Here is a 23,158-nt window from a genome sequence, read left to right on the forward strand (position 1 = left end):
CCTCAAGATATGACATTTCTGTTTCTTTATATATTGTGATTGTTTTACTGTTTGTATATATATATATATATATATATATATATATATATATATATATATATATATATATATATATGCATTTATGTCGAAGTATAATTGGTTGTTTTGTAAATATTATTTGTATTTTTACGCTGGGTCTTGCCTAGGAAAAACTATGCTATAGGTCGTGTGGAGAACCAGAGTGTTTAGGATCTTTGGTAGTGTTCTCTGCCGTGTGGAGCGCGGGCTGAGCAGAGAGAGTCTGGCTGGAGTAGCGAGTAGAGCAGGTGTGTTGTGTGACGCTCCCGCGAGTTGCCGCGCTTTCGAGGTTGGGCAGCATGTAATTGCGCTCGACTTGCTATGATAGTTTCTGATACGGTGTCGCGGACGGGAAGCATTAGCTGGCGCACGTCAAGAGCCCGTTTCGCCTGGTGACCGTGTCGAGAAGAAGGCGCGCCAACATCCAGCTTCTGCAACAGCGACGGCCGACGATGAGTGACTGTCGCCACCTCCTGGATCGACGGCTTCAAACCTTCAATCAACCAACAAGGAAGATTGGAAGCAAGTAAAGTTTCTAGAACTGTATGGCAGACCTCAGCTTTTCAAACTGTTAAATTTTTCTCACTAAATTACAGGAACGTAGCATGAACCTTTGTTGCTCATTGTCCCAATTGCATTAACAAGCAGGGTCCCTTCCTTTTCCGGAATGAACTCGAGTGTCGTTGAAATTCAAACGCCAGCATTAAAATAATAATATAGCATTTCACTGCTTTAATTTCAAAGTTCAGTTGAAGTATTCATAGCTGGCTACAATATTTAGATTACACAAACACGAATTAAGAGTGCGAGTTTTGTTACCGTATTTTAGCTTACCTGTGACTGCAGCTCAGCTTGGTACGTACTAAATTTTACTATTGTTAATTGTTCAGAATCATTTAATTCAAGTTCAAAGTTAAATCTCTTATTTCTAAATTGCGTAGATTCAAGTAGCTTTTGAAATGATTGTTGAGGTAGCCCAAGACTAACCTTATTTTACTGAATTTCGTAGTGCTTCAGAAACAAAGTTCATTATTAATTTCAGTCAGTAAATTAACTTTCAATTTTCTGGCTTTATTAATTCTTTTGCTAAATTAAGTCAGAGTGTAGCGAAATTTATTACTTCTGACAAACTTTCAGTTTTCATGCTACACGTTTCAACCTTCAGTTGCCACGCTTCTAGTGCGAATTATATGTGTAATAACCTTCCCTTTTCAGTTACTATAGTAATTGTCCATAGGACTGACGACCGTAATTTCCGCCAAATCTCAAATATCTAATTACCGCTAGTTAATTGTTAACGTATCGGCCGCACATTTACTTTCTTTATTAACTTTACACCTTTTCAAAATTAATTTCCACCAGTTTCATTAGCATTTTTCCTTTCATTTAGATGTAACCCTTTCCTCCCTCTTTACCGACAAATTAACTTCGGTGACGATTGCTTTTCCCAAATTTCCATGAGGTACACTCGGTTTAATTTTTCACTGTCATTAAGGTCGATAAGTGAGGGGGAGGTTACAAGCTGGGACGAGGCACTCACCTGGCACTCCAGCGTGACGTCGGAGCCGGCTAGCGCCTTCAGCTGGCCCGGCAGGATGGCGACGAACTCTGGCAGCTCCCGCGGCCGGCCCACGGTGACGGGGGCGCTGGTGGCCACCGACTCGCCCCAGCCGTAGCGGTTGCGCGGCGTCACGCGGAACCTGTACTCGGCGCCGGGCTTCAGGTTGAACGCGTCGTAGCTGTTGATCGGCGAGACGCCCAGCTGCAACACGGCGGGACCACAGCTGCACTCAACAAACTCGCTGGCTCAGTCTCACACGCACGCGGCTGCAGCGGGAGACATCATCTACACTCGTGTTCAGAAAAAAAAACAACAGAACCCCTCGAACAACTAGAGAGAGGACGTTCACGTTCACAGGACCCGTACATTAGTATCTTCTGCAGAATTTGAACAGTGTCGGCCAGCATGTTCATAGTCGACATCGATATCGCAGCGCAGCACCATCCACGGATACGAGGGTACTGTATTTTTTTTTTTTCACTAGCTGCTTATTTTTTATGACCCACCGTCTAATTTCTGATGGCGGGTCGTATGTTGCCACTTAGCCGCTGTGACTGGGTCCGGGGTCCGGTGTGACAAAGGAACACCACACCGGCTCCCGTCCCCACTCACACGGTTGCCCGTGTCCCGCCACGTGGAGGTGGGCTCTATTTGTTTACATCCATTTGATATCTTTTTTTTGTGCAGCATTAGAAAAACTTATAACTAATACAGAATCAATACGAGGGTAATCCCAAAAGTAAGGTCTCCTATTTTTTTATAAGTACAGAGCTCTGTGTGGCAGTTGGTCACACTGTTATGAAGACTGCTTCACGCGCTGTGTGTAAACACGCGCACGCCGCGCTGAGGCGCTCAGTCTTGACTTCGCAGCCGTTGGGAATGGAGCTCCCGTTCGATATCGCCGCCAAGTGCTAATTGCGCGTAGTTATTCGACTTTTGAACGCAAAGGGCACTGCGCCGATTGAAATCCATGACCAACTGACGGAAGTGTATGGCGAGTCGTGTAATGATGTCAAAAATGAAATTACAACGAAATGAAAACTCTTAGCTGCTTACAGGCGTTGACATACGTCAACGGGGACAGATGAAAATGTGTGCCCCGACCGGGACTCGAACCCGGCATCTCCTGCTTACATGGCAGACGCTCTATCCATCTTTTTTTTAAAAAAAATCTCATTTTGTTCGCCTTCGTTCGTTGAATCTGCTCAGGGCGGACGTCCTAAGATGCTGGTTTCTTTAAGTTCGTCGTTGATCGGTTAACTCAGTCTTTTTATTACAGAGGGCAGCTAACCCTCTGACCGAACACGTTGAGCTACCGTGCCGGCATCCAACTGAGCCACCGAGGACACAGAGGGTAGTGCGTTGCAGGGATTTATCTCTGGCACGCCTCCCGCGAAACCCACATTCTCAACATATTGTACCGCACTACATTCGTAGTGCCTCCGCCCATTATACTCATTACTCGCGGCGCGTTGCCGATTCCCGTAAAAGTTCGGGCACTGTTTGTGCATTCGCACAGAAGAAGAAGATGGTCAAGTGGCCGGTGAGCCCAACTCTTACGGGAATCGGCAACGCGCCGCGAGTGATGAGTATAATGGGCGGGGGCACTACGAATGTAGTGCGGGACAATACGTTGAGAATGTGGGTTTCGCGGGAGGCGTGCCAGAGATAAATCCCTGCAGTCGAGCTATCCTCTGTGTCCTCGGTGGTCCAGATGGATAGAGCGTGTGCTATGTAAGCAGGAGATCCCGGGTTCGAGACCCGGTCGGGGCACACATTTTCATCTGTCCCCGTTGACGTATGTCAACGCCTGTAAGCAGCTAAGGGTTTTCAATTCATTGTAATTTCATTCTAACGAGCTGCATCGTCATCTGTGGCATCTGTCCTTTTGAACATGTCCGAAAGAACAGATACCGTCTAAGTATAGATGTCAAAAATGTTCGTAAGTGGTGTAGATAGTTTGCAGCTGGTCGGACCGAAATTCACGACGAACAAAGGAGCGGGAGATCTTCAATTTCTGAGGAGACAGTGTTGAAGGTTGAGAAAAGCATGTGTGAAGATCGGAGGATCACCCTGGGTGATCTCTGCACGTTGGGTCCTGCGGTTTCCCGAAGCACCGCTCACAGAATTTTAACGGAAACGTTGAACTACCGGAAGGTGTGCATAATATGGGTGCCACGCATGCTGACTGAAGACCACATGCGGCAACGAGTTGATGCTTCCCGCGCATTTCTTCACCGCCTTGCAGCCGAACAGGACAACTTTCTGGACTGGTTACAAGAACATTTGCGATTCAGCTCCAGCGACGAGGTGAAAGAAGAGGTTCATAACTTTGTGAACAGCACGGCGGCGAACTGGTAAGATGTGGTCGTACAAAAACTGCCACAGCATCTACAAAAATGCATCGACAGAAATGGTGATTATGTCGAAAAATAGCTAAATGTTCAAGCTGTGAACAGATGTAAACAATTGTAGAAATTGAAACGTCCCCTTTGAACATTATGTAAGTAGGCTGTTTATGTTTTCTTATTGGCAACGTTACGTAGCGCTCTGTATGAAAATCACTGGCTGTGCTGTGTGCAGTCTGTGGCCAGTTTGCATTGTTGTCAGCCATTGTAATGTTGGGCAGCGGCAGCTGGATGTGAACAGCGCGTAGCGTTGCGCAGTTAGAGGTGAGCCGCCAGCAGTGGTGGATGTGTGGAAGAAACTGGCGGAGTTTTGAAATTACATATATTATGACTTTTGATGATATTAAGGTAAATACATTGTTTGTTCTCTATTAAAATCTTTCATTTGCTAACTATCCCTATCAGTAGTTAGTGCCTTCAGTAGTTTGAATCTTTTATTTAGCTGGCAGTAGTGGCGCTCGCTGTATTGCAGTAGTTCGAATAACGAAGATTTTTGGTGAGTAGTTAGGGCCATTCCTTTGTAGGGATTTCTGAAAGTCAGATTGCGTTGCGCTAAAAAATATTGTGTGTCAGTTTAAGCACAGTCATGTATAAATGTTCAAAGGGGACGTTTCAAAATAAACAGGTCTATGTACTTATAAAAAAATAGAAGACCTTACTTTTGGGATTACCCTCGTAAAATGTGCCTGCGGCTCTCGTTGTCGCTATAAACCGAAGGTAATGGATGACTTGAGCAGACGTGTAGGATGCCTCGCAGACGTATGCGTGAACCGTAATACCAAAGCAGTCAGTTTAAAAGAGGGCATATTATTGGCACGAGAGGATGTGATGCAACCATCCGGGAAACTGCTGCTCATGTGGGAGTAAATGTTTCGGCAGTGCAACGGGTGTGCGTAGAATGATTCGCAGAAGGCCGCAAAAACGACGAGATGAGTCAGGTTGCACTGTCCAGTCAATCCCCTGGAAGATCGAAACCTCATGCGAATGGCATTGCAGGAGAGATCTGCGTCCTACTCGGCTGTGGTGCAACAGTGGGACAGTGAAACACTTTGTACACTATAAGGAGTGGCAAAAAAGTCCGTCGCCGTCTACTACGGCGTGGGTTACTTCGCGTCGTCCGCTTCTCTGCCTACCTTTTGCGAATGCGCAGAACCGGCAGTGGTGTACGGAAGGACGTCACTGCGCATAGGAATGGCATCAGATACAGTTTTGGGACAAATCTAGGTTCTGTTTGTTTGAAAATGGTGACTGCATTTTGGATCGCCACAGACAGTGGAAGCGGCATCACAGTCAGTGCATTTTCACAAGGCCTTATGGTGTCGGGTGCTACTGCGTACAACCAGAAATCACAGCTGGTGCCTGTCCAGGACACTGTGACCAGGGTGACTCAGCTGAATGACATCCTGCGATCCTGGCCGTACCCTTTCTGCACAACACCATGGAGGCCATTTTTCAGCAAGACAATGCACGACCACATGTTCCTGCACGAACGCATCCCTTCTCGGTATCACAGGATGTCAGCTTTTTGTTCTACCCGCCAGATCACCAGACGCCAATCGAAACTGTGAAGGATATGGTCAAACGATGGGAGCAGCGCTCTGAACCACCGCCAACCACCATAGATGAATAATAAATGAAAAGCACCAGTTTGCTTTTGTTCTACAATATTATTTTTATTGCTAACCGGTTTTCGGCTTACAAGGCCATCTTCAGGCATTTACTGAGTATTATCACCAAACAAGTTAAATGTTAGCCGACAACATTGGAAGAGAAGTAACACATCTAGAGTGAAGTAGAAACATACAGTGAATAACATCTTTGCAATAAAATAGTAAAAACTGAACAGTACATAAATAACAATGGAGTTGACAGGAAAACCTTTAGCACAAAATAAGAATAGCATGCCTACATAACATTTTCTATTGATAAACAAAACTATTGAAATAAGATAAAATTAGTACTAGGCAAGGCTGCATCAAGAGGTATGAAACATGGAGAGTGATACACAACCATAGATGAACTTTGGAACCAGGTGAATGGAGCGTGGATGGCTGTACCACAGGGTGCCATTGGCGCCTTATACGCGTCGATGCCATCACCCATCGAACATGTTATCAGAGCAAATGGCGGACCCCGTACCTATTAGCCAGCAGGACACATGCAGAACTGAGGTGACTGAAATGCTAATCATTTCTGCAGAACATACAAATGTACATGTCCTGTAAATATGACCGTCCTGTCTTTAGTCGTTCAAGGTGTTCTGTTTCTTCTGAGCATGAGTGTCATTACTAAAACCATCAGACAGTCAGAGTTTCAGGTTGCCTATCTAATGCCTTCCAAGAGGCAACAAAAATTTCATTTTCTGTATTCCATAAAATTATTGACCATATTTAAAATTTTGAAACGCACCAATAAAGTTTCGACTAAATAGTATTATCTTCCGTTAAAGGTCCTAACATAACTACTCCTCTAAAAAACTACGTGTATCTCTTGAAGTAACGCAACTCACTTAGCGCAAATTACCCATATACTTTCATCCAGTATCTGACAATGAAAGCAACAAACGTTAGACGTAATGTCAAACCTTTTCTAAACTTTTATGGATGTGAGTTCGATTTTTTATAGATTCGTTGGTAGATATTACTGGTTTTAAGAGAACAACATTCAAAGCATCAAACGTCTTGTCCTGCAGAGTAAGAATCGTTATTCTTTCTACAACTTTGCTTATTTATTTATTTTCCAGAGAGTTACGGCTGAAACATATCTTCTAAAAACGTGAAATTTTTTTTATGTTTATAACTTTTACGAAAATATGATCAGTTTGTACGAAATCTATATCACAAAATGTGCATGTAACACCAAATATTAGAGAACGAATATTAATTATAACTCATAGACAATACGTATAATAAATGCAAAGAAACTATGTAGTTATATTCATTTTTTTCAAAAACCTTTACTCATACATTGCATACTTTTTTCAAGATTTAAATATTTGTTTTACTTTTAATCTTACAGGTACGAAAGATACGTTACACTGCGTACAAATCAATTTAAATCAAATTTCTATCAATTGTAGCTATAGAACTACAAAGATCGAATGTTGTAAGGATTGACGCAACATTCTAGACAGAAAGTGTGTGGCGTCATGAGGCGACAAGCTACCTTGATCCTCTATTTGTCGTCGTGTCGGGTTAGATTGCAGAATATCTCCTTACAGTGTCGTATACCGTGCAGCTCGGAGTGCATAGACACTTGGAGTGACGTGCGATGAACATGTCACATGCAACCTGTTAGTATGTCCACGTGTTACTCGGTGAGCGCCGACACAATGGCAAGTAAGCACCCATGGGCTACACCGTGAAACACCCTTGTCAAAGAGCTCCATCAGTTATTACGTTTGCACGTGCTGAAAAACGACTTCGAGAAGCAACTAGTTCGAGAAGGCGCGGCAGTAATGGACGAAGACCAACAAGAAATGACGATATCGAACAGTTTGTTTCAGGTGCAGTACAACACGATCAGAATGTCGGCTCACAATACGTTGCTGCGGTCACTGGTATCAGCTTCTCATCTGTGTGACTAACAGTACTCGGTGACAACTTCCACAGGTACCGTCTGTCACTGACACAGGAGCTACATCAGAACGATGTCTATCGGAGAGCTATTTTCTACAAATGAAAAAAAACTCCGCCCGGAACAGGCCGTGAAGGCCCAACGGTACCGACCGGCCGTCATGTCACCCTCAGCCGACAGGCTTCACAGGCGGCCGCGAATTTTTTCACTGTGAGCGTCTTACGAAGTATTTGTTCTCAAATGAAGTCACTTTCACGAATTAAGTTCATGAAGTCGTCTAATATGTATTACTTGAACACTTGAAATCAAAGACGGGTAATCCACGTCGTTCGTCAAATTCGTCGTGCTTTAATGAGAGGTGTGGAATTGCAGGTACTCTGACAAGTGAGCTGTATCGAGCTCTCAGTGTCAGAAATTTAGGTACTCTCCCTGAAAATGTCAGTCTAGATATTAGAAGCCGTATGTGGATGCAGCATATTGACTACCCACCCCATCCTGTGCGTTATGGTGCGCAAGAACTGAACAACAGGTATCCCAGAGAATGGTTAGGATGCCGTGATCAGAAATGGCCCGCACGTTTGCCCGTTTTAATATGAGCAGATTTCTTTTTGTTGGAAGATCTAAGGAATCGTGTTTATGCCACGGAACCCACAACTCCAGATGACTTCGAACAGCACATCGAGGAAACTTGTCGCTCTCTGAAATCAGAAACACTATGCGTAACATGTGGCATCCACTAATTTGAACATTTCTAATTACCTAACTAAAATTCCTAGAAATTTGATTTAAATCAATCTGGACACAGTTGACTTAAATGCAGCGGCTACATCAGAGACAAGACAATATTCTATTTAAGAAATTATAGTTCGTTGCTGCAACACTCTGAAAGGAACTAAATAAACAATGTTCATGACTGCGCAGTAAGAGTAACGTATATTACGCTTATCTATCTAAATAAATATCCCACTGACTTGTTATTTGGTACTTTGCAGAGCAAACCTACCTTACTTGAAACTCTCTTTATCATATTGCATATCGAAAACTGAGACGGAGAACAGTCTGCGATAGTAGAAGCGAAAATGTTCCAGCAGAGAGGGTTCTCCAAGCGAGCCGTTTGCGAGGCAGTCGCCAATTTGAGGCTAAGAGCCGCCACTGACTTCGTTATCAAATATTGTCCAGGTTAGTACAGACGTACTGGAATTTTAAACTTTTGGATTAAGTCCTCTTCTAATTGGGCTCAGGTTTCGTACAAGGCAAATGTTAAAAAGAAAATGAAAAAAAAAATACTACTTGAGCACGTTACTTGTTACAATTTACTGCAACCTCGTACCCGTTCAAGGATGTGCTGCATGTTCTCGCATTTAGAAGCCATGCTGCTCCCGCCTCTGGAGTTAGCTACGAATTATTTCAAACATATCCCTCCCCCTCCTCCCCCACCGGATCATCTTGACAAGACTGTGCAATTCGCTGCACCAGTTCTTCAGTTGCGTCAATGGCAGTGTTGTACACTTCACTTCTGAGATGACCACAGGCAAAAAAAAGTGTCCAGAGGATTGAGGTCAGGTAACTTTGGGGGCCGAGGTACGGGCGCTGCTCCACTTATCCATCTTGGGTGACTGGCGCCGTAGGTGTCGCGTTACACTAGCTGTAAAACGTGCCCATGCTCAACCATGCGTGTACCATACAGTGTTTTAGGGGTACAAGTGCAGATATTTTGGTCATTGTTACCTTAAAATGTATGCACTGCAATGTGTTAGTTGTTTTTCCCCAAACATGTCACATAATGTACTACCTGATGTTTTCTGAAGGGCCACAACTGCCGCTAAGTGGACTACGCCTGTCAGTATAGACTAACTGTTCTGCATCCACGCATCCACACTTCAACACCTGACCTGCTACCCAGGGGAAGATAAGGATTAATAGCTTGCTCTTGCCACATACTTGGAGAAGGTAAGCAAAAAGCATGTGAGTCCTAATAGCTATACTTATTAGTCTGAAAATCAAGTAAAATACTAATGTTATGTTGTTCAGCACACTATCCTTCGTCGCCAATAAAAATATCTCGACTTGTACCCCTAATACAATGTACATCCCATGCCCGAGCAGTCCAGCAGGAAGCTCGCAGCTCAGAAACCCAAGGTACCCCTGTCCATACACAGGGTGTTTCAAAAATGACCGGTATATTTGAAACGGCAATAAAAACAAAACGAGCAGCGATAGAAATACACCGTTTGTTGCAATATGCTTGGGACAACAGTACATTTTCAGGCAGACAAACTTTCGAAATTACAGTAGTTACAATTTTCAACAACAGATGGCGCTGCGGTCTGGGAAACTCTATAATACGATATTTTCCACATATCCACCATGTGTAGCAATAATATGGCGTAGTCTCTGAATGAAATTACCCGAAACCTTTGACAACGTGTCTGGCGGAACGGCTTCACATGCAGATGAGATGTACTGCTTCAGCTGTTCAACTGTTTCTGGATTCTGGCGGTACATCTGGTCTTTCAAGTGTCCCCACAGAAAGAAGTCACAGGGGTTCATGTCTGGCGAATAGGGAGGCCAATCAACGCCGCCTCCTGTATGTTTCGGATAGCCCAAAGCAATCACACGATCATCGAAATATTCATTCAGGAAATTAAAGACGTCGGCTGTGCGATGTGCCCCGGCACCATCTTGCATAAACCACGAAGTGTTCGCAGTGTCGTCTAAGGCAGTTTGTACCGCCACAAATTCACGAAGAATCTCCAGATAGCGTGATGCAGTAATCGTTTCGGATCTGAAAAATGGGCCAATGATTCCTTTGGAAGAAATGGCGGCCCAGACCAGTACTTTTTGAGGATGCAGGGACGTTGGGACTGCAACATGGGGCTTTTCGGTTCCCCATATGCGCCAGTTCTGTTTATTGACGAAGCCGTCCAGGTAAAAATAAGCTTCGTCAGTAAACCAAATGCTGTCCACATGCATATCGCCATCATCAATCCTGTGCACTATATCGTTAGCGAATGTCTCTCGTGCAGCAATGGTAGCGGCGCCGAGGGGTTGCCGCGTTTGAATTTTGTATGGATAGGGGTGTAAACTCTGGCGCATCAGACGATACGTGGACGTTGGCGTCATTAGGACCGCAGCTGCAACACGGCGAACGGAAATCCGAGGCCGCTGTCGGATCACCTGCTGCACTAGCTGCGCGTTGCCCTCTGTGGTTGCCGTACGCGGTCGCCCTACCTTTCCAGCACGTTCATCCGTCACGTTCCCAGTCCGTTGAAATTTTTCAAACAGATCCTTTATTGTATCGCTTTTCGGTCCTTTTGTTACATTAAACCTCCGTTGAAAACTTCATCTTGTTGCAACAACACTGTGTTCTAGGCGGTGGAATTCCAACACCAGAAAAATGCTCTGTTCTAAGGAATAAACCATGTTGTCTACAGCACACTTGCACGTTGTGAACAGCACACGCTTACAGCAGAAAGACGACGTACAGAATGGCGCACCCACAGACTGCGTTGTCTTCTATATCTTTCACATCACTTGCAGCGCCATCTGTTGTTGAAAATTGTAACTACTGTAATTTCGAAAGTTTGTCCGCCTGAAAATGTACTGTTGTCCCAAGCATATTGCAACAAACGGTGTACTTCTATCGCTGCTCGTTTAGTTTTTATTGCCGTTTCAAATATACCGGTCATTTTTGAAACACCCTGTAGTTTTCTTCGAGGAGTGTATGGCCCAATAAGACGATCACCTACTGTCTCTAACCACACATTCAATTGTAAACATTATTTATGTGATGACCAATGGACAACATATATCTTTACGTCACTCCAAAAAATGTGTATTACGGAAATTAAAAATATGGTCAAGTGTGAATGCTGCTCCGTCTATAAATAAAATGTTACTCCTAAATCGATGTATGACTGCAATCTGTCGGACAGAAACTCATTCTAGAACCAATGACCCTTTAGGTGAGAAGTTGAACCCGGAGATGGTAGGGTTACAGTGAACTGCGACGCAAAATTCTCTGTACACTAGTGCTGCTTAGTACAGGCACTTGTGCAGCCATTCCCCTTCTTGGAAAGTACGGTACTTCTTCCAAACCCATATCATCCATATCATCAACTTAGGGTCCTGACCTCCTGATCCTCTGCCACGTGACAACCTGCTTTGTTGTCAGAGACGCTGGTCGATCCCTGTAAAGATACTATTTTCGGGGATTCTTCGATCAGGATATCTGAGTTCGTACAAACACGCAGTTTGCGACGCATTGCCGTCACACCTATCATACGTGAAATGCAGGTCCGCATACACTTTCCGTTGTGACTATACGTGACACTGCTCGGATAGGCGACATCACTACTACGATTCTGCACTATATCCATCATGTTTCTCCTGTACGTATCGCTTGGTTACAACACTATCGGTCAGCAATGTTCACTGCTGTTAAAAGCATCACTTGGCGGGCCGCTTGTGGCGCGCATAGAGCAAAGTATAGTGATGTTTACAACGAATGCATTCTGTGGCGGCTTGTACCAATACGTCCACTTGGGGACCCGTGTCTACTGAAAAGTTTGTGCTTTTTAGTATCACATACATGCACTGTGTGCCACTTTTCGGTAGCCGCACAAATTTTATGAATTCCGTAAAGAACATAACATTCGCCGTTTACTGCAGAAATTATTTATTTCACAACTGCAGTTCCGGTCTTTGGGTCATTTTCAAATGGTACTGCAAAAGATTTTGCTTCAGCTCATGTCAGACTTTAAAACCCTCCGACATGTATACATGCCATCGTCAAAAGTAGGCCTTTTCACTCTAGAACCTTTGTACATCGTGAAATGATTTAAATTACGTGAAATGTTAACAGCACTGACGTACATCGCTACAGATCAATGTTCTAGCACACTGTTTACATGTCAACGGCGAATATGATATCCTTTGAAAAAGTCTACATGCCTGTGAATCCCGACCATGAGAAGTGAATTACTTTTATGCAGTTACGAAAGAAGGTTACACTGGCTATACTTAGTTTCTGAACAAGATTTCAGGAACAGAGCAGTCGTACAAATCACGATTCAAAGACTGTCACAGTCTACGACGTGGGACACCCAATTTCGAATAACTGAGTACAGCTGACAATGATGAATAAAGGTGCTTACAACAAGTTCTGATAGGTGAGCTGCAGTATGTGTACGTACTAATGAACAGATAAATGTCACTGGACACTTTCAGATAACGAGCTGCATTCTAATAACTTGTCGCAGCAGTTGTCAGCCTTGGCTTTCATCTAGTCTAAAACAGTCCCGCTGCGAAACCGTCGTCTGTAGACGGTCACATTACTAATTTTTTTGCGAAATACACTTGTAAAGACGCATTTATTTGTCTGGAATATACAACAGAATGAGCGGTACACAGAACCCGCTCCTCCCGAATGTGATTCAGGGGTGTTCTCAGTGTGTCATCCCGCTCGGAGCCAATAATGGCGGTTGTGACCCCGTAGGAAAAGGTAAGACTGTCTTGACAACAGTTTTCCGCCAGGTGATAGTCGTCGCTTTTATTTTATCGAAGAGCGGACGACTACGCACCGCCGCCCGCGGTGGCCGTGCGGTTCTAGGCGCTGCAGTCCGGAACCGCGGGACTGCTACGGTCGCAGGTTCGAATCCTGCCTAGGGCATGGATGTGTGTGATGTCCCTATGTTAGTTAGGTTTAAGTAGTTCTAAGTTCTAGGGGACTGATGACCTAAGGTGTTAAGTCCCATAGTGCTCAGAGCCATTTGAACCATTTTTTTGACTACGCACCAATTGCTGTTTACGTATAGTACAATATTTCAGCTTATGCAACTCCATCCATACCATCATTCTTCGATTGTTGAGTTTCCTAGATTGCGTAGGCATTAGCCTAGAGAATTTCGTATGAATTCTAACTGCACTAATCGAATATGACCTGTCGGTTGAAAGTACTGCTTTAACACAAGCGTCCATTTTTCACGGATTACTGATTCCATTCATCTGGTGCAACGTTCAATTTCAGTGTCTGTAGAGAGTTTTCGAAGAAGTAGTTATCCCATTTTAAATTTAAGACAGGGTTGTTACGTATTTACGCGCCTGACAAGACAGACGGCGACGCATACGGGGAATCGTCTTGGCTGCGAGAGACAGATGATCCGCCATGTGGCAAACTGCCCGCAAGTCCTGTGGACACTTTGAATCCGCGGTCTGAGCGGTTGCTTTACCCTATTCGGCCTGCAGCAAATGTTTGTGGACTGTCGGGTGCTAGACTGGATTAAGAGTAATGCTTTTACCGATGGATTTAGGTGATCTCCCTGTGTCACTAAGTTGTAAATGACAGCGCAAGAGCCGGCCGTGTGTGGCCGAGCGGTTCTAGGCGCCTCAGTCTGGAACCGCGTGACTGCTACGGTCGCAGGTTCGAATCCTGCCTCGGGCATGGATGTGTGTGATGTCCTTAGGTTAGTTAGGTTTAAGTAGTTCTAAGTTATAGGGGACTGATGACCTCAGATGTTAAGTCCCATAGTGCTCAGAGTCATTTGAATTTGAGAGCGCAAGAAATCCTGCCAAGAGCGAGCAGGGTTAACAGGAGATCGGAATGGCGAAGGACTATCGCAGAATTTGAATTAAATGTCAGTCATTTGGCATCTGAGGCCTCATTGAAGTAGAGGCTTCAAATTTTTAAAAAGTCGGGGAGAAACCTGGAGCTCGCGAAATGAGGAGGAAGCCGGCGCCCACCCTAGATTTAGGAAGCGAGTCGTAGCTCCACCGAGGAAAAGTCATGTTTAAAAGTTTTTCTTAAAATGGTTCAAATGGCTCTGAGCACTATGGGACTCAACTTCTGAGGTTATTAGTCCCCTAGAGCTTAGAACTACTTAAACGTAACTAATCTGAGGACATTACACACATCCATGCCCGAGGCAGGATTCGAACCTGCGACCATAGCGGTCTCGCGGTTCCAGACTGCAGCGCCTAGAACCGCACGGCCACTTTGGCCGGCAGTGTTTCTGTATCTCTGAAGACAGGTGTCAGCATGGAACGCTTAAGATGCTCACAAAAGCCATCCCGTGCACAGCTATGGAAGTCTCATTGGTCATTTTCGATTTTGGTAGGTGAGTACTGTCCGCAGCTAATAAGATTATTTGTGGCAGGAATGTGGCTACAAATAGGTGACGTGGTCTAGACAGGATAATATATGCTGTTGTAAAAACATTTTCATGAATCCAGATACATGGAAATTGTAACTGTGGTTGATTTTAGTGACGTAAATATGTTAAATCGCCTCACATATTCAGTGAACTGATACTTCCGAAATAATGTCTGTCATATTCTCAATTTATGTACATAGTATCAGCAACTACTGTATCTGTAGTTTATGGTACTAGGATTTTCTCTTCCATTCCTTTCCCCTTTCGGGGCAGGTCCGGCGGGCTTGGTGCAGGTCTTATTACATTCGATGCCACACTGGGCGACCTGCGCGCCGGATGGGGATGAAATGATGATGAAGTCAACACGACACCCAGACCCTGAGCGGAGAAAATCCCAAACCCAGCCGGGAATCGAACCCGGGTCCCTTATGCCGGCAGTCCATCACGCTGACAATTTTTTTTTTTTATCGCTCTGTTAAAAGGAACATGTAGATCATTTCATGGTATAGTATGTGCATTACATATGGAGCTGTGAGAGAAGCGTCAAATGTGCACAGCGACTGCACCCGGCACATCCCAACTGCGTGGGGGGTCGAGGAAGACTGCGTGAAGATAGCTGGCAAAGGTTTTCCCATAGTGTGACCATCTATGAACCTCATTGTGGGCTTGCTGCAAGAAATACCAAAAGTCGAGTCGCGACTTGGCAGCATCCCCATAGAGGTACGCGATCGTCCAACCTTTGACCCAGATGATCGAGTGTGATTTAGTCGCCGGAAAGTAGTCACTCTCCGGATATAAGAAGGAAGCAGGTGTAATATGTTGCGGGGTCACACGGAGGTAGCAAGCCACCATCTGTCTTCCTAGGAGCCATACGTCCTCCACCGCGATACAAGTTAAGCGGTGATGGTCGTTATCCACTTGGCGACATTTCGGGCATAGTGGAGTGTCCACTAGTCCAATTGCATTGAGTCGTTCGTTGGTGTTGAACTTGCCACAAGTGACAGAGAACCACAGTGCCCGAACGAAGGTAGGAAGGAATTTTTGGTGCACATGTCTCCAAATCTTCGGCCAATGCAACTTGGGGTGTTTGAGTTCAATGACATTACGACTTATCCGTCGTTGCAGCCAAACATAAAAATTCTTCGCGCATGGTGGTCTCGTGCGCGAAAGCTCGTCTCTGACATAACTAAGTTCCACGATAAATGTTGATACATGCGCAAAATGTGGCGTAATGTTGCCCACCGCTACCGGAGGTGTGAGGGACGCTGGAACTAGGAGATCCAGTAGGCAGGATGTAAGGGAATCACGCCCGCTACGCCATTGCTTGTACATCGTGGCTAGAAGGAGCGCCGTCGCTCGGCAGTGAACATTCGTAAGTCCGAGACCCCCTTGTCCGTAGGGAGCGTGAGCGTTGTGTATCGCACTTTGAGGGGCGATCCAATCATCACAAAATAGCCTAGTGCTGATTGAAGTCGACGTCCGAGCGTGAGTGGTAGGGGCAGGATCTGCGAAATATGCACCATTCGAGAAACCACATAAGTGTTCAGATATTCGACTCGCTGCAAAGAATACACCATTCAGCTATCGGAGCGGACCTTGCCTTTAATGTGGATGAAGTGCTTGCATTCACTTTTCACCAGAACTTTCATTTTTGCTAGTGGAGCTGAAAATAAATTAAAAAATGAAATAAAGGGAAATAATGACACACAACGAGACTGACAGTCAGCTCTGCTGGAAAGGCAATTGCTGTGTACCTGGTTTGAGGCACACTGCAGTACCACGAGAGGCAAACAGTCGCCTGGCTCCTTCTCAGTTCCGAGCAGCGGCCTCCAGATGTCGCTCGCTAATCTGGACTGCACTCTGCTTCCACGCTACGCCCGTCAGCGCATCGTATGCATTAGACGACAGTGTCGCCAGCGCCAGAAAGAGCGCTGTCAACACTGGACTACTTTGCTTCCGCTGACTACTGGCTTGAATGGAGATCCTTCCACCATCAGGCCAAAAAGTCAGTGCGCTGTAGACACTGTCTCACTGAGATCGAGACTGGCAGAAATGTAATGGATGGGCCAATTTCTGCCATTGATCAGAGCACACTGACGTCATCTACGAAGAAAAAAACAATGCTGCGGGCTGCCAAGCCGTGACTGTCATGTTGTATTTGGATTATTTCTCGTACTGAGAAATTTTTAGCTCTGGTATATTTTACGACAACTTTTCTTCTAATTAGTCAAGTTGAAAGCGCTAAATACAGGGCGATAGTTATTGAACTGCTTGAAAAAAAAAACCGTCATAACGTGTCAACGGTTTGCGTTAGGACTTTCAAACTGGACAGTTAGCCGCGGGGCATGACGGGAACAGGTATGGTTTGGTTTCGCGACGAAGCCCACTTTCATTTGGATGGGCTTGTCAATAAGCAAAATTGGCGCATTTGGGCGACTGACAGTCTGTATTTCGCGGTCGAGAAGTCTCTCCATCCTCAACGGGTGACTGTGTGGTGTCCAATGTCCACTCACGGAACAATCTGTGCGATATTCCTTGATGGCACGATGACTACCGAACAGAAGGTGAAGCTTTTGCAAGATGATTTCATCCCCATTATCCAAAGTGACTCTGTTTTCGACAAGATGTGGTTTATGCAAGGCGGAGCTCGACCCCATCGAAGCAGGAGTGTGTTTGATGTCTGCAGGAGCAATTTGGGGACAGTATTCTGGCTCCAGGGTTGCCAGAGGCCACTGGTATGGACTTCGATTGGTCACCACATTCTCCGGACCTGAACAAATGCCACTGCTTTTTGTGGGGCTGTATTAAAGACAAGGTGTGCAGCAATAACCCCAAAACCATTGCTGAGCCGCCCGCATCTCGTGGTCGTGCGGTAGCATTCTCGCTTCCCACGCCCGGGTTCCCGGGTTCGATTCCCGGCGGGGTCAGGGATTTTCTCTGCCTCGTGATGGCTGGGTGTTGTGTGCTGTCCTCAGGTTAGTTAGGTTTAAGTAGTTCTAAGTTCTAGGGGACTGATGACCACAGCAGTTGAGTCCCATAGTGCTCAGAGCCATTTGAACGATTTGAGCCATTGCTGAGCTGAAAACAGCCAGTCAGGAGGTAATCTACAGCATCGATGTTCCGACACTTCAGCGCGTCATGCAGAATCATCACCAATGATGGCAGATAACGAACTTGCCATAAAGATAATTCGAATATCTGTAGTGACGTTTACATGTTGAATAAAGCGTGTGCACTCCGTAGTTTGTCACTAATTTACGTTTTCTTATATAGTTCAATATCTGTCACCCTGTGGACTAGTAATACAGTTAAAGGTAGAAGGCAAGTGCTCATATTAGTAGTACGTTACCCAGACAGCTTCAACTTCTCACTTAGTCAAGTATGTTTAACCTTTACGATAATTATACCACTTTTACTGTAGCAATGTTTCACATTAGATATGCTACAGAAGGAAAAACAGTTGGTATTAGCTTAATCGATAATAGCAATATGTTTAATGTATGAATGACGAAACGCAGTCCATAGCTCGTCCACTGTTGCGTCTTCTTAACAGCCTCGCACTCTTTTTTTTTTTTTTTTTTTTTTTTTTTAAATGGCTCAAATGGCTCTGAGCACTATGGGACTTAACATCAATGGTCATCAGTCCCCTAGAACTTAGAACTACTTAAACCTAACTAACCTAAGGACAGCACACAACACCCAGCCATCACGAGGCAGAGAAAATCCCTGACCCCGCCGGGAATCGAACCCGGGAACCCGGGCGTGGGAAGCGAGAACGCTACCGCACGACCACGAGATGCGGGCAGCCTCGCACTCTGCCTTCCCGTTCAGACATTTGATTCGAGTGTTCAGTGAGAACTGTACACAGTATCAGCTGGTCTTCTTACCAGTCAGACACACCAAATCTACTACAAGTTGGAGGAAAAGTGGGTGTGGCGATACGGTTGTTGTAACGCCGGAAATGCATATCTTCCTATTTCCATCTATTGTACTATAATTTTTTTCCTTGTTTTGTTACCTCAAGATATGACATTTCTGTCTCTTTATATGTTGTAATTGTTTTACTGTTTGGATATATATATTTATGCATTTAAGTCGATGTATAATTGGTTGTTTTGTAAATATTATTTGTATTTTTACGCTGGGTCTTGCCTAGGGAAAACTATTCTATCGAACGAATACGTCGATAGGTCGTGTGGAGAACCAAAGTGTTTAGGATCTTTGGTAGTGTTAACTCTGCCGCGTGGAGCGCGGGCAGAGAGAGTCTGGCTGGAGTAGCGAGTGGAGCAGGTGTGTTGTGTGAAGCTCCCGCGAGTTGCCGCGCTTTCGGGGTTTGGCAGCATGTAATTGCGCTCGACTTGCGATGATAGTTTCTGACATGGTGTCGCGGACGGGAAGCATTAGCTGGCGCACATCAAGAGCCCGTTTCGTCTGGTGACCATGTCGAGAAGAAGGCGCGCCAACATCCAGCTTCTGCAACAGCGACGGCCGACAATGGGTGACTGTCGCCACCTCCTCGACCGACGGCTTCAAACCTTCAATCAACCGACAAGGAAGACTGGACGCACGTAAAGTTTTAGAACTGTATGGCAGACCTCAGCTTTTCAAACTGTTCCATTTTCGTCACATTAATTACAGCAACTTAGCATGAACGTATGTTGCTCATTGTCTCAATTGCATTACCAGGCAGAGTCCCTTCCTTTTCCGAAATGAACCCGAGTATCGTTGAAATTCAAACGCCAGCATTAAAGTAATATAGCTAATTCGTTTTCACTGCTTTAATTTCAAAGTTCAGTTAAGGCATTCACAGCTGGCTACAATATTTAGATTACACTAGCACGAATTAAGAGTGCGAGTTTTGTTACCGTATTTTAGCATAACTGAGACTGCAGCTCAGCTTGGTACGTAGTAAATTTTACTATTGTTAATTGTTCAGAATCATTTAATTCAAGTTCAAAGTTAAATCTCTTCTTTCTAAATGGCGTAGATTCAAGTAGCTTTTGAAATGATTGTTGAGGTAGTGCAAGACTAACCGTATTTTACTGAATTTCGATGTGCTTCAGAAAGAAAGATCACTATTAACTTCAGTCACTAAATTAACTTTCGATTTTCCTGTTTTATTAATTCTTTTGCTAAATTAAGTCAGAGTGTAGCGAAATTTATTACTTCTGACAAACTTTCAGTTTTCACGCTTCTAGTGCTAATTATATGTGTAATAACCTTTTTTTTCAGTTACTATAGTAATTGTCCTTAGGACTGGCGACCGTAATTTCCCCCAAATCTCAAATATCTAATTACCGCTAGTTGATTGTTAACGTAACGGCCGCACATTTACTTTCTTTATTAACTTTACCCCTTTTCCAAAATTAATTTCCGCCAGTTTCATTTGCATTTTTCCTTTCATTTAGATGTAACCCTTTCCTCCCTCTTTACCGACGGGTTAACTTCGGTGACGATTGCTTTTCCAAAATTCCCATTAGGTACACGCGGTTTCTTTTTTCACTGTCATTAAGGCCGATAAGTGAGGGGGAGGTTACAATGTATACAAATTTGTGATATGGCCGTGCCAGGAATGGTTATCTAGCCAGATACTTTCATGTCAAGCGTATTCCAGAAAGAATACCACATCACGTTCACATTGCCCAGCTCAGTGAGAGCAATGAGAAGTAGTTCCCTTCTGCCATTCTAGCGGTACTGAAAGCCTTGTATCTGTCGACGGACCATGTTGCGCTGAGTTGAATTAGTGACGCGGTAGAGGCCTGGGCTGTACGTACGGCACGATTTGCCGTCTGGCCGCTCAGAGAGCCCGCCGCACTCACGTCAGCGCAGCCGCTCGCCGCCATACATCAAGCCGCGCTAAGAAAACAGCACGGGCGCACGAGTCGCCAAAGACACGGCACCCACCACTGGTCACACGATGGCCGCCGCTCGGCAAATACACGGCGCTAACATCAGGAAATTTTAACGTCGAAAATGCTTGCAGAGGTGTCTTCCAACTGTCAAAATGCGTGGGTGTGTAAACGAATTTACAGGACCCACACTATAGTTGAATTCTTTTATCTTGGCGGCTCGCGCATGCCCGCCCAGACGCGGGAGATTGCTGCGTTGCCAGTTGCACACGACGCACGCGCCAAGAGAAGCAGCGCCATAGTATAGTATAGTTCGCAAGCTTACGTTTAGGGCGGAGCGCGCAGTTTATGAAGTAAAGCCACCACGGCCGCATTAACCCTTTCGCTGCTACAGAGACGTGCTCCCCGCATTCCGCGCTGTGCGCGATTTTGTCACTGCACTGCTCGCCTGTGCTGACACATGGTGTTTCCGACTGCTTTGACACACTTATCATTCGATTCCACAAAAACTATTTGGCCCAAAAATTAGATTTTTACACATCATCTTGACTGATACCTTCCCCCCACTTCCTTTGACTGATTGAAGTGCTTTAAAATAAAGCCAAACGCGCCCGGTGTAAATAAAACTTTTATTACAGTCGCGAAAGACGGAATTTTTCTCAATATTACATACGACACCTATGTGGCACTTAAATTAAATGAGATATTGTTATACAGTAAATTTTATATGAAATTTAGGTACCTTGGCCACATTTCATTCTCAGCATTGTGGCAACTAAAATCGACCATACCGAAAGTATACCTCTGCAAACTCTTCAAAATTACGTGCAATGATTTACTACATTTAATGCTGCACAATAACTGGGTTGAACATCGAAACAAAATTAAGTCATTTATGGGAGGAAGGTATCAGTCAAGAAAATGTGTAAAAATCTAATTTTTGGGCCAAATAGTTTTTGTGAAATCGAATGATAAGTGTGTCAAAGCAGTGGGAACACCATGTGTCTGCACAGACGAGCAGTGCAGTGATGACAAAATCGCGCACAGCGCGGAATGCGGGGAGCACGTGACTGCAGCAGCGAAAGGGTTAATGAAGAAACAAAGCACTAGAAATTTCAAAAAATTGCATTCAAACGATTAAAATTCGTGAAGTAAGACACTTCGATATTGTTTTTAAATAAAGAAAATATTTAGCATTGCATAAGGTTTGTACTCTTCACCTGTAGCTTAATAACCCAACGCCTTAACCGTTACGCTAGCGCAGCTCGTCCTGCAATGTTTCTCCATAAGGACTCTAACAGGTCACGCAAAATTCTGACAAACACTGTTGGCATGCCTATGAATTATTCGCACTTCGTCGAAGTACAATAGGAAATAAACAATTACCACTGTTCTTTATTGCGAAAAAGCGCTTCGTGAAATTGATACAAACACCTTTCCTTGCTATCACCTGAATTAAGAGTCTTATTGCTTGTTTGGTTTAATTAATTAATAGAAAATGAAGCAATTGGTATAAAGAATGGTTTTTCCAAACTTTCATAAAACAAAGTCTGCTATCAAGACATTGCTTCTGTTCTATTACTTTATTTATGACTGAACGTTAAAGCTGAAGACACTCGCCATTGCTCTGCTCTGCAGTCGAGATCTGGCAACGTCGTTCTGTGTTCATTGGCTGACTGTATTTTTTGACGTCAGATGCGCAGAACGAACCTAAACTCGGCCGCCAACATAAATGACGCGCACTTTAGTGAGGGAAACAAAATTTGAGTTGTTAGAATCGTAAGGATAATTGGGGAGCAAAGCAAGGTTTATAATTTATTCATAACGGTCTCACCAATTAACTTGTATCGCCATATATGGAAACAGACTTATAACTTGGTTATCTTAAAATACACTGAAGCGTCAAAGCAACTGGTATAGGCATCCGTATTCAGAAACAGAGATATGAAAGCAGGCAGAATACGGCGCCACAGTAGGCAACGCCCATATAACGCAAGTGTCTCGCGCAGCTGTTAGATCGGTTACTGCTGCTACAATGGCAGGTTATCAAGATTTCACTCAGTTTGAATGTGGTGTTATAGTCGGCGCACAAGGTAGCGATGAACTGGGGATTTTCCAGTACGACCATTTCATGAGTGTACCGTGAATGTCAGGAATCTGGTAAAACATCGCTCTGACCGGAAAAAGATCCTGCAAGAACGGGACCAACGACCACTGAGATAATCGTTCAGCCTGACAGAAATGCAACCCTGCCGCAAACTGCTGCAGATTTCAATGCTGGGCCATCAACAAGGATCAGTGTGCTAACCTTTCAACGAAACATCGTCGATAAGGGCTTTCGGGGCCGAAGACCCACTCGAGAAAACTTGATGACTGCACGCCGGCCGCGGTGGCCGTGCGGTTCTAGGCGCTACAGTCCGGAACCGCGGGAGTGCTACGGTCGCAGGTTCGAATCCTACCTCGGGCATGGAGGTGTGTGATGTTCTTAGGTTAGTTGGGTTTAAGTAGTTCTAAGTTCTAGGGGACTGATGACCTAAGATGTTAAGTCCCATAGTG

The 23,158-nt window shown here is 44.7% G+C and overlaps 1 protein-coding gene across 1 annotated transcript in view; it reads right to left on the reverse strand.

The window, feature by feature from the left end:
* The window catches only part of LOC126188350 (titin homolog), a 1,721,077-nt gene that overhangs the window by 898,547 nt on the left and 799,372 nt on the right, over positions 1–23,158 (reverse strand). Inside the window, exon 32 of the mRNA XM_049929949.1 lies at positions 1,598–1,819. Within this exon, the coding sequence (XP_049785906.1) occupies positions 1,598–1,819 (222 nt within the window). The remainder of the gene's footprint in view (positions 1–1,597; positions 1,820–23,158) is intronic.

Source organism: Schistocerca cancellata, chromosome 5, assembly GCF_023864275.1.
Source record: "Schistocerca cancellata isolate TAMUIC-IGC-003103 chromosome 5, iqSchCanc2.1, whole genome shotgun sequence".
Lineage (NCBI taxonomy): Eukaryota > Metazoa > Arthropoda > Insecta > Orthoptera > Acrididae > Schistocerca > Schistocerca cancellata.